Raw genomic sequence first — 11,840 nt, 5'->3', positions numbered from 1 at the left:
GTTGTTCTGGGATTGATTTGCACGTTTCGCACCAAAGTACATTAATCTCTAGGCGACAGAACCCATCTCCTTCCTGAGCGGTATGACGGCTGTGTGGTCCCATGGTGTTTATACTTGCGTACTATTGTTTGTACAAATGAACATGGTACCTTCAGGTATTTGGAAATTGCTCCCAAGGATGAACCAGACTTGTGGAGGTCTACAATAGTTTTTCTGAGGTCTTGGCTGATTTCTTTTGATTTCCCCATGATGTCAAGCAAAGAGGCACTGAGTTTGAAGGTAGGCCTTGAAATACATCCACAGGTACACCTCCAATTGACTCAAATTATGTCAATTAGCCTATCAGAAAAAAAAGCACAGTCAACTTAGTGTATGTTAACTTCTGACCCACTTTAATTGTGATACAGTGAATTATAAGTGAAATAATTTGTCTGCAAACAATTGTTGGAAAAATTACTTGTGTCATGCACAAAGTAGATGCCCTAACCAACTTGCCAAAACTATAGTTTGTTAACAAGAAATGTTTGGAGTGGTTGAAAAACGAGTTTTAATGACTCCAACCTAAGTGTATGTAAACTTCTGACTTCAACTGTACTCACTTAAAGCTGTGACTCCTCTCTGTAACTAGAACAACAGTATTTGCTTTTAAAACTGTATTTTTCCCTCAATAGCATTTTGTGCAATGGTCATGCTTGTGCTTCTCAGAATGCATCTCTCCCTCCTCCTTGCGCACAGTGGGGAGAGAGAGAGAGTGTCAGTAGCCGTTAGCGAAACAGGGACAGGCAGATAATTTCATGGCAGGAATCAACATAATGCATAGGCTGTTACTGTTGACCAAATAATGATTTTAGAACAATCTCCAGGAACATTGTGTACCAAATCACAGGAAATTACCGACATAAGCAAAATGCTTCGGTTAGAGGAAGGCAATGTTGGAGTCAGTAATTTTCGGTTTTATCATCCCAGCTCTAAATTGTAGTATGCCCCAAAATATCTTGAAACGTTCATAGTAATGTAGAATACACATCCACATGAGCCAGATATATACAGGTGTTAAATTATCACCAAATTGTGGTAAGAATGTGCCCAAAAAACTGTCAGTGTTTCTGATTTCTAAAGATGTATGATCAATAATTGCAATATTAATCTTCAAACATGTCAAATGGACAGATGAATAGTCATGGATGTGAGCTGATAAAAATTATTTACAATGTTATCCTAATAGCTGTTTTCATTATGAGGACTATAAACTTGCCCGTAGCCTACATTCCATTACAATGTGAAATTGTCCAATAAGACCCCATTGAGTTGTTTGGTGGCCATATTGGAAAAAGTCTTCTGTGGGGTTAATGCGTGAATTCTGTTATGGCCCTGTATCTACAAATCTTTTTTAAACCCTGTTCTAGCTGTGTGTGTGCAAATTGGTGCCTCTATCACCAAAGTTACAATCCAAAAACATAGCTGCCCCATTACATGGAATTCTAAGGCTAAGCTTCCAACATTCTAATGTCAAGGCACAAAATTTGTGGCTGGTGCTTTCAAAGTTGGTTATATTAAATATCATTTGAAAGCTAATTTAATGACCTTTTAGAACCACTTGTCAAACAAAGTTTAAAATGTATCAGGGTGTCCGTTTTAAAGCAATTAACACAGATTATTCTGATATGTAGCCTACCCTAGAGGTCAAAGTTCTGTTGACCTGAACATTCTGAAAATGTGTCTAATGGATAGCTGTGAATCTAAGCTTTCCAATGGTATATGATTAAAGGGAATAAGTAAGCAATATCTTGTTGTATACTGACATTGTTTGTCATATAACATTTTATGGATGGAGGGATGAAAGAAGAGTTATACACAGAAAGTTACTTTTGCTGCACTGCTATCACACATTTTCCAACTTTAGGGAAATAAACATTTAAATAAGTTACCATGAGACATCGTCTACCCGAGTGAGCCCGACCGACCCCCCTGGCTCATGAACTATGGTCATGTTAACTTCTGTAGCACAGCTAGAACAAACAGCCAGATGTTTCACAGGATGTATAAATCTGAAGCATCCTCTTGACGTTTCTACTCACTACCAAATATGGTGATGAGAGGAAGCCCAACATTTGCACTCAATACATTTTCCTGTTCCCAAAACTAGAATCTATTAGGAACAGGACAGAGTGGACAAAGTTTTGTAGACTTTACCCCTTGCCATTTTTTTTTTATGCGTTGTTTAAAAGGAGTACAAGGGCGACTTGAGTTATTGCACGCACTTCACAGAGTAGGCGTTCCCTAACGGAAATGTGCAAATGTAATTAGAACTCGCCAATAGGATCTCGCTAGCTCGTGCATGGCTCTGCCATCTCTTTGATTGTTCTGTGGCTACGATTAATTTGCTCCTCTTGGAAGCTACAGGCTGTGGTCTATCTTGGATTAGTTTAAAAAATCTTTGTTTGCGGAGAGGACGTGCAGCGATCAAGCGGCTTCGAGGGCTACATGCGCCTGGTGGAATCCTCAATGGCGGCATCACACTTGCACAGAAATAAACATGTATTATTTTTTAAATACATTGCAGAGGCCAATTACCCCCAAAATACTTATAAATATCTGTATTTTATCATCCCTAACGAAAACGACAAATTGAAAGCGTAAACTATGCAGAAAGTTATTTCAATTAATGAAAGTCCTTGCCTCCGCCCCTCTAGTGCTACAACACATCCAGCACGTTCCGTATTTATATGCAGGTGCCTCTCATTCTCTGCTTCTTTACACTTTGCTGCAGAACAGAACTCTTCTTGTGAAATTGCGTTTCTTAAGAATATATTGTAGTCGTTTCTGCAGAGCGAGAAGGGCTGAATTATTGAAACATATGTATCAGTGAGCCTAACGTACTGACACTATCGTTATAGTTTCAGTAGCATAACTTTAGAAGCTTAGTTAAATTCTTCATAAATCGCGAAAATGCCTCTTCTGCAACACGCATTGGACACAGACTTGGAGCGATTAGCCCTGGACCTGATTGTCCCGTCCCTACTTGACCAAGGATTCTTTTACGTGGATAACTTTCTAGGAGAATTGGTTGGAGACTTTGTTTTGGACCAAGTGAAAGAGCTGCACAGCTCGGGAGTTCTGCAGGACGGACAGCTGGCTGGTCCTGACCGGAGTTGTGGGATTTCCAAAAGGAACATCCGGGGTGACAAGATAGCCTGGGTCAGTGGAGTTGAAAGGGGGTGCGAGGCTATTAACATCCTCCTTACATTAATCGATAAGTTGGTTTCTCATTGCATCGGCCGACTTGGGAAAAGTATTATTCGAGAAAGATCAAAGGTAAGTTGTGCGACAACTGTGCATAAATTGCGTGTATTTCCTTGGTTTGTGAAAAATTGTGATCACTTTGTCCTTTTATTCTATTTGATTATGTTAATATAGTGTCTAGAGCTATGAATGTTGAACGATATTTAAGGGATAATCAACGAGGGGCTATGCATTAAATGGAAAATAATGCACACTGGAAGGTGTGTCCGACGACGAGTAGCGGAGTGGCACTAACCTTCGACCGAGTTGCTTTGTTTAACAGAGAACGCATGGAGCACCGAGACTATCTCGCTTATACCACGGCTATGATTGAACACATTTGCTGCTAGAAATGTGTTTAACACCAACTGAAGTAGCTAGTTAGCAAGTTTACTAGATGGCTACAGTAACGTTAGTTGCCTTGGACGTAACCATTGACCAGACTTGCTAGCTAAGAAACCATCCTCCGCTTGTTATGAAAATCGAATTCAACAACCCCGATAATGTTTTCAATTTGACTTTTGCTTTCAAAAGCAGCTCAAACATAGAACATGTAAGAATTAACTTCATAACCATTGAATATTACCATGCATTATAGGGAAATAATGCACGCTCTAGAATGCCCTTCCAGCCAATCAGAAACTGGTATTCAACAATGCCATGGTACAATTAAGTATTAAGGCACAAGAGGCAGTGCAATCGCAGGTAAATGGCGTTGTGTGGCCCGAGGCGATGGGCCAGTCAACCCATTTACCTGTGACTGTATTCATGATACAGCACTACCTTGTCTTGCTGCTTTTATAAAACTGTTACCTACATTCTAAAATAACAATTAATTATATATTTTCATTAACGTTATTTTGATTCATAAAACTTATTTTGAGTCATTACATTTGTATTTTTATTCATTTAAAACGAATTCTTCCACCAGAAGATATAGTCTGCACAGAAATCTGGTAAATTATTTTGGTCATGTTGCTATGCAAAAGGACTGTTCATCAGGTCTAAATAAAATGGTTGCTATGCAGGCTGGATAAGTCAAAGACAGTACAGTTTGAAGATAGGCAAAAACTGCTTCTCCAATAGAAATCCCCGATCAGGCGATGTCATAGCGACTTGGCTAGCTAAACTCATGCATAGAAACTCATAATCGAGCCTAACGATTGTATTGCACCGAACTGCGCATGTGCAGTCCATTAAATCAAAGGCACTCCTTCGAGATATATATATATATATATATTAGTTGTTTTTGACAAAAATGAATGTTTAATGTTTCAATGTTTGATGTGTCTGAGTTAGCTGAAGTTGGCTGGCTAGCAAGTGACAAGAACATTAGAGTTTCTAAACCCAGAGGCACAACATCGCAAGACGTCCAGGAACGCTTGCAAAACAGGCCAGGCCGGGGTTTGAGAAGTAAATGAGAGAAGTGAGACATTCTTCCTTAGTTATTAATTCTTTACATCTAAAGGTAAAACCTAGATTTAAGCCAATGTCCTAAGTAGTTGAACATCTTATTACTCCAAACTTGTGAAAGTGACAAACTGACACGTTTTAATTTTCGTACAAAAATAACTATATCGATGGAGGGCCTTTGATTTTTACGGCCTGTGCAGTTCGGCATGAGACGATCGTTAGACCCGATGATGTGTTTCTATACGCATGAGCTTAGCTGACATCCCCTACAAGTGTGATCGGGGATTTCTATCGGAGAAGCAGTTTTAGCCCATCTTCATACTGTACTGTCTTTGATTGAAATGTTCTCAGTGAACTTTGGATAACCACCATTTGGTGTATTTATTACTCCCCTTTTTATCCTCATGCATTTAGAATAATTGTGTGTCTCTAAGACAGGGTTCCCAAAAAATTTGGGCCAAGACCCCATTTTGATATCTGAAAATTCTCGCAACCCCACCCATGTAAAAGGAGTTATGTAATTAACAGCACATGTTTACTTTTTTATTTGGGGCTATGGCAGTGAATTGAAAAACAGTCTAACAGTATTTCTGATTGTCTTCTCAACTCACAATCACATACTTTTAATGTGGGGGCAGTCAATTGCAAATGAGTCTGACATAATGTATCTTATCTCACCACCACTAATTAGATGGGTGTGCTTGATGCATGTCGTGTCGAAGCTTCTCAGTCAGGGGGCGTGGTCGACGGTGCGCACCTCATCTCTGCTGTCACATCCAACCTGGATCGATATTTGGTTTTAATGTAGACGAGTGTACTGAATCCAGGTTCACACAGATATGAGCTGGCGAAGGGTATCCTACCATAAGTTTTATGGTGCTTTCAAGACAACTGGGAACTTGGAAAAATAAGATATCAAATCATGACATCAGTGATTTCTAGGTCAGAAAATCAGAGCTCCAGAAGAGGCCTGAGTTCCCAAGTTGGAATTCCGAGTTAGATGACGGTTCAAACCCACCTTTCCCAGTCAGAGTTCGTTTCTTTATGAGCTCCCAGTTGTATTGAACGTATTGAAGTCGGAAGTCGGAGATTTCAGAGTTCCCATGTCAGAGTTCCCAGCTGTTTTGAATGCAGGCATTAATGCTCAGAGGGAGACTGCAAGGTATTCTCTTTTAGTCCCTTTGGCCTACCCACCATCCCCATGACAGATAGAGCCCATCTGTGCAAAAGCCCACCGTTCGATCCCATATGGAATCAGTTTTTTGACAATATAGCCACGCAACACACTGAACATCCCATATGCCGTTTCATTCTTGGGAATCGTGAGAAATAACAATATGTCCTTGTGAATAGCATCTCCTGACATGTATAGCGAACAAAAGTCAATGCATGGCAATCTCGGTCCTCACAGCTAAAGTCCGTTTGGAGAGCATAAGCTGGGGAGTTTCTGAGTTGTTCAGTCAGTTTCCTCTTGATTGCTAGCAATAGCATGCATTATTTGTTTAACAGTGTTATCTGACGAAGATATTAATGTGAGTTTCTGTGCCTCTGATTCCCCACACATTGTTTTCACCATGTCAATTGCAGCCGGTAATATCAGTCTCTGAAATAGTGTCTGGTTTCATAGCGTAGCGGGCCTAGCCTTTCAGACAGACACAGACAGACAGAGAGAGGTATGTTACCTCTAATTTCTAAGTTCACACATGACCCCACATATAATACAAGAGAATTACACCAGATAGGACAGACTGACCCTAGCCCCCCAGCACATAGACTATTGCAGCATAGATGCTGGGGACTGAGACGGGGGTTGGGGGGTCGGGGGACACTTTACATCCCACCACCGCCCTTCTGTCGTTCGCACATGCCTGGATCCTGCTCCCAACCTTATGTAGACAACCCATTGATTAGATGGACTGATTATAAAAAGTAACTACAAAAGCTAGCTGTTGTTTACCTTGATTTGAAATTTAATAAGAAGAGCAAATAAAAATCTGATTTTATCTCTAAAAGGATTTAGAGATCTAAGTCAATGGATGTATAGAGTGAGTGAGAGAGAGAGAGCGGGGGGGAGGGGAAGAGCGGGGGGGAGAGGTAGATAGACCTAGCTGTACTACATGTGGAGTCTGCTGGCTCACGCTCCACACGTAGCTCTGTCATTAAACCTTCAACATCCTGGCAGCCTGCCAGCCTTGCTCTGTGTGTGGACTTCCCCTTCCTCGCTGTCTTCCTTTCTCTCTTGTTTCACGTGTTTTCACTGTTCTTTGACAACACTGTGCGTACATGCATACGTTCCCCCACTGTAGACAGTAAACACTGGGTGAGTCATAATACTCCTTTCCTCAGCACGTGCTGAGATATGATGCTGTGCAAATAAGCTAAAGGATCACTTGACCAGATAAGGCCCTTGTGATGTTGCTTCTGAAGAGTGATTTTATTGCAGATTTATTATGTAGGTGTATGCTTGCATCAATCGTTCAGTAATCAGAGAGAGAAAAGTTTGATTTATATGATGCATGTCTAAAGGTTGCTGTTAAATTGTAAACGTAATTTTCCCTGAAATAAGACCACAGATTTGTCCATTTGCATTGTATCCTAGCAACTGGAAAGGAAATGCATAGTTTTTTTAGCCACTGCTGTGCTTGTCACACTACCTTCAGGGAAGTCACTTGTTAGGCAACGCAGTGGCTGAATTCAATGTGCAAACCTTCTATCTGATCCAATGTGCCCACTCTTGGCCCCTTGACCACAAGCGTCTTCATTAGCATTGCTTTGAGGGCTTTTCTTGGCTTTCTTATCACAAGATAAATTACGAGTTTGGTTAATTGTGTTTCCTTGGACTGCTAACTGAATGCACGTAGGCCAGTCCTTCTGAAACCACAACGCATCCTCTCCACGCAATGCTTACAGGACATTTTTGCAACCAAGGTATTTACCCATAAATCTGTTCTTGTTCTATTTTTGTCTCTGAAATGCAGAAACTATTTCTGTATTCTTAGAATATTCCAAGGACACTGGAAAAATACACAAATACTTTCCCACATGAAGGCGTCTGTAATAGTGTACACTACAGTCTGTTTGTTACATATTATCAAATGATTATTAGCGAGTATACTAAATATAATGTGGAATGGACTGAGAATTGATGTTTTGTGTTTGTCTATTTCAGGCGATGGTGGCGTGCTATCCAGGAAATGGGACAGGATATGTGAAACATGTGGACAATCCCAACGCTGACGGCCGCTGTGTCACCTGTATCTACTACCTGAACAAGAACTGGAACGCAGAGGTGGAGTGGTAGATTCATTACATATGCATTCCATAATCATTCAATTAACTACACATTATTATTATTATTATTATTTTTACATATTTATTGAATATATATTACACGTATACATTCTTATTACATGTATTTGTCACCTATTACAAAATAATTTAGGTGCAATCAACGCCAATCCTTTTTAACCTGTTTGAGCTGCAGCCCTTCACCGGTACACTTATGACAACATCCAGCTCAAGTGCAGGGCGCGAAATTCAAAAGATATATTTTTTTAAATATTTAACTTTCACACATTAACAAGTCCAAGACACCAGATGAAAGGTGCACATCTTGTGAATCAAGCCAACATGTCCGATTTTTAAAATGTTTTACAGGAAAGACACAATATGTAAATCTATTAGCTAACCACGTTAGCAAAAGACACCACTATTCTTACTCCATCAGTTTTTGACTCCTTCAGTAGCTATCACAAATTCGGCCAAATAAAGATATAAATAGCCACTAACCAAGAAACAACCTCATCAGATGACAGTCTGATAACATATTTATTGTATAGCATATGTTTTGTTCGAAAAATTTGCATATTTCAGGTATAAATCATAGTTTACATTTCAGCTACAATCAGAAATTGCACCGAAAGCAGCCATAATATTTACAGACACCAACGTCAAATACCTAATTACTCATCATAAAACATTTCTGAAAAATACATAGTGTACAGTAAATGAAAGACAGGCATCTTGTGATGCCAGACAATATTTCCGATTTATTAAGTGTTTTACAGCGAAAACAAAATGTAGCGTTATATTAGCTTAGCTTAGCACAATAGAAACACTTGGGCGCCGGCGACTACGACAGATATATGAAATAACATCATAAATTGGGTCTTACTTTTGCTGATCTTTCATCAGAATGTTGAACAAGGTGTCCTTTGTCCAGATGAGTCGTTGTTTGGATTCAGAATGGCAACTTTCTCTCTCCATTTAGCAAGCGCGCTAGCCGGGTTGCACGGATCTCTCCATGTAAACAAACGGAAGAGAACGGAACACGGTAAAACTCCCGAAAAAATTTCAATAATCTGATGAAACTATATTGAAAAAACATACGTTACGATGATATGGTGACATGTATCAAATAAAATCAAAGCCGGAAATAATAGTCGCATATAACGTCAGCAAAACAAAAGGCAACCCCACTGTCCAAATTGCGTCCTTCAGAGTACCGGAAATTGGGTACACGTCATTCCAAGAGGGTTTATTCCATCCCAGATCGAGATAATCACCTCCTTTCTTCTCTCACAGCCTTCTTGACACCCAGAGGAAGGTGTATGAAGTGTACGTAGACTCTTACGTTCATTGCCCATTTATAGGCAGGAAGAGGAAGAGAGCCTCGGTTTCAGACTTTGAACTTCCGGGTCAGGAAAAGTGCTGCAGAATGAGTTCTGTTTCACTCAGAGAAATAATTCAAACGGTTTTAGAAACTAGAGAGTGTTTTCTATCCAATAGTAATAATAATATGCATATTGTACGAGCAAGAATTGAGTACGAGGCCGTTTGAAATGGGCATCTTATCTGGCTACTCAATACTTTCCCTTGCAGCCATAACTTAACTTACACCTACATTTCCAAGAAAGTCACTCTCTTGTATTTTCCGATTGTTTAGTTCCCGCTATAACATAATGAACGATTGTCATTATATTTAAGCATGGTTTATTTTCAAACTATGAAAATGTGAGATATTGCCATAAAAATCGTACGCCCACCGCTTGTTGGAAACCCCCCTTTGGCTTCTGATCTTTGTCAAATGCATACCAAGCCTCTTATAGCTTAACTTCTTATTCTGTAAAGCTGAAGTCAACAATATGTATTTGTTATGTTGCAGGAGCATGGAGGAATTCTTAGGATTTTTCCTGAGGGCAAATCCTATGTTGCAGATGTTGAGCCCCTGTTTGACAGACTGTTGTTCTTCTGGTCAGATAGAAGGAATCCACACGAGGTGCTGCCGTCATATGCAACAAGGTCTGTTTGATGCATCACACTGTTATTATTATGGTTATATTACAGGTTTTCATAAAATGATAAAGATGCAATGTAATTATGTATTAATCATTTTGAATTTTGCTATGTTTCAGATATGCTATAACAGTGTGGTATTTTGATTCAGAAGAAAGAGCAGAGGCAAAGAGACGGTTCAGAGACTTAACAGGTACATTTCTCCACTGGATCAATTAACTACGTTACATCTATGTGTAAACAAAAACCTCCTCTAACGCTGTACATTAAGTTGCTCTTATTCCTGTGCAGTAATAAATTGCAGTTATATAGTACTGACATTAGGTTACAACCTGTATCCTAATCATTAATGACATTCATCTGTCTGTTTCAGCCTCCACTCAGGACCAGGACAGAAGGACCCTGTGAACTGTGACCTTTAGAGACTCCATCTTGTATAGACACAATAGAACAATGAATCCCAAATCCTTTGTGCTGACAGAGTTTTCACACTTTGATCTAATCACTGTTTGGATTTTGGTATCTCTTCTAAAAGCTACAAAGATGTGTGCTTGATGGCTTTGTACATAATTTTTCTATTAAATTATTTGCTGCTCTTTCAATAACCAGGGTACTCATTACTGTTTTTAAACCCAAGTGTCCTGGATCAAACCAAATAACACTGTACTACTTCTTGAAATGTCTTCATCCTCCTGAGACCCAGCAATTCATTTTTGTCCACTCTAATGGACAATAGTTGTTGAGCTGTATCTCTGAGGCCGTACATGCCACTGTGTTAAGTCCTGTTGTAACTTTGTGAGGACATTCTGGGCTTTTCAATGATATCACATGTTTGGGGGTGGGACTTAACTTTTTCTTGTTGGATTTTCAAAATGTTTTTCACCTACTGTAGAGGCTTTAGACAACGCCCAACATTCTAAAATAGGCCACTTCTATAGACGCTTTTACAGGAACGGTTCCAATGCATTTTCCCCCTAGATTAGTTCTTGTTCTTGTTGCAAATAAAATAAAATCTATTACTCAAGTTATTATACAATTTGGCTCAGCTGTAATTAAAATGTGTGCATATAAAGATTCATTGAGCTGTCAATGTCATGTTGAAGCACAAAATCAAAATGGGCACCTGTAGTGGCTCAAAGACATTGTCACATCGTATATCTTGTTTTAAGTTGATAATAACATCTGGAGTACTCAAGGGTGCATCTCAAATGGTGACCTACTTCCTATGTGGTACACTACTTTTGACCACAGGCCCTTTTGACAGAGGGTTTTAGATCATCCAAATCCTTACCAATTTATTACATGTCAACAATCGTTATAAACTAGTTGAGAGTAGTTATGAGTGACTCCCAACACTTCTGTCATTATTGATCGCTCTGAGCAGATGTCTTTGACAATAACTGCAGGTTGTTTGAGAAGCTTCTGTATACACCTTGTGAGAAAAAATTCAATCATTGATGCAACTTTCAACGCTTCACAGATATCCAGCACTGTATTGTTGGCTGTAAACGATTTTAGTGCTTAAAATCGGCTTGTATGCTGGTGGATATAGCCTACAGTATGGTGATTAAGAGTGGTTTTGTAAAATGTTTGTTTCAAACAAAATAAAATATTTTTTCACCTGAATATTGTCACTGTTTGTTCTATATTTGTATCTTAAGGTTACACTCCTAAAAAAAAAAAGGTGCTTTCAAGTCAAATTTTATTAGTCACATGCACTGAATACAACAGGTTTAGACCGTACAGTGAAACGCTTACGTACGAGCCCCTAACTGACAGTGCAGTTTCAAAAACTACAGATAAGAATCCGAGATAAAAGTAACAAGTAATTAAAGAGCAGCAGTAAAAAA

At 39.3% G+C, this 11,840-nt stretch overlaps 1 protein-coding gene across 1 annotated transcript; it reads left to right on the top strand.

The window, feature by feature from the left end:
* Window positions 1–2,725: 2,725 nt before the first annotated feature.
* egln3 (egl-9 family hypoxia-inducible factor 3) lies at window positions 2,726–11,616 on the top strand. The gene is made up of 5 exons (XM_039009774.1): window positions 2,726–3,315; window positions 7,865–7,984; window positions 9,860–9,996; window positions 10,110–10,183; window positions 10,364–11,616. The coding sequence occupies exons 1-5, from the start codon at window positions 2,950–2,952 to the stop codon at window positions 10,396–10,398; spliced, it is 732 nt and encodes a 243-aa protein (XP_038865702.1). The 5' UTR covers window positions 2,726–2,949; the 3' UTR covers window positions 10,399–11,616.
* The last annotated feature ends 224 nt before the right edge of the window (window positions 11,617–11,840 follow it).

This window comes from Salvelinus namaycush, chromosome 15 (genome assembly GCF_016432855.1).
Source record: "Salvelinus namaycush isolate Seneca chromosome 15, SaNama_1.0, whole genome shotgun sequence".
Lineage (NCBI taxonomy): Eukaryota > Metazoa > Chordata > Actinopteri > Salmoniformes > Salmonidae > Salvelinus > Salvelinus namaycush.
The sequence above is the reverse complement of the archived record's forward strand: the minus strand, read 5'-3'. Positions and strand labels throughout refer to the sequence as shown.

What these genes read in the sequence shown, in the direction of transcription:
- egln3 (XM_039009774.1), top strand. Translation starts at nt 2,950, where the DNA reads ATGCCTCTTCTGCAACACGCATTGGACACAGACTTGGAGCGATTAGCC. An exon ending in TTATTCGAGAAAGATCAAAG is followed by an intron (nt 3,316 to 7,864) that starts GTAAGTTGTGCG and finishes TGTCTATTTCAG; the next exon opens with GCGATGGTGGCGTGCTATCC. An exon ending in CTGCCGTCATATGCAACAAG is followed by an intron (nt 9,997 to 10,109) that starts GTCTGTTTGATG and finishes GCTATGTTTCAG; the next exon opens with ATATGCTATAACAGTGTGGT.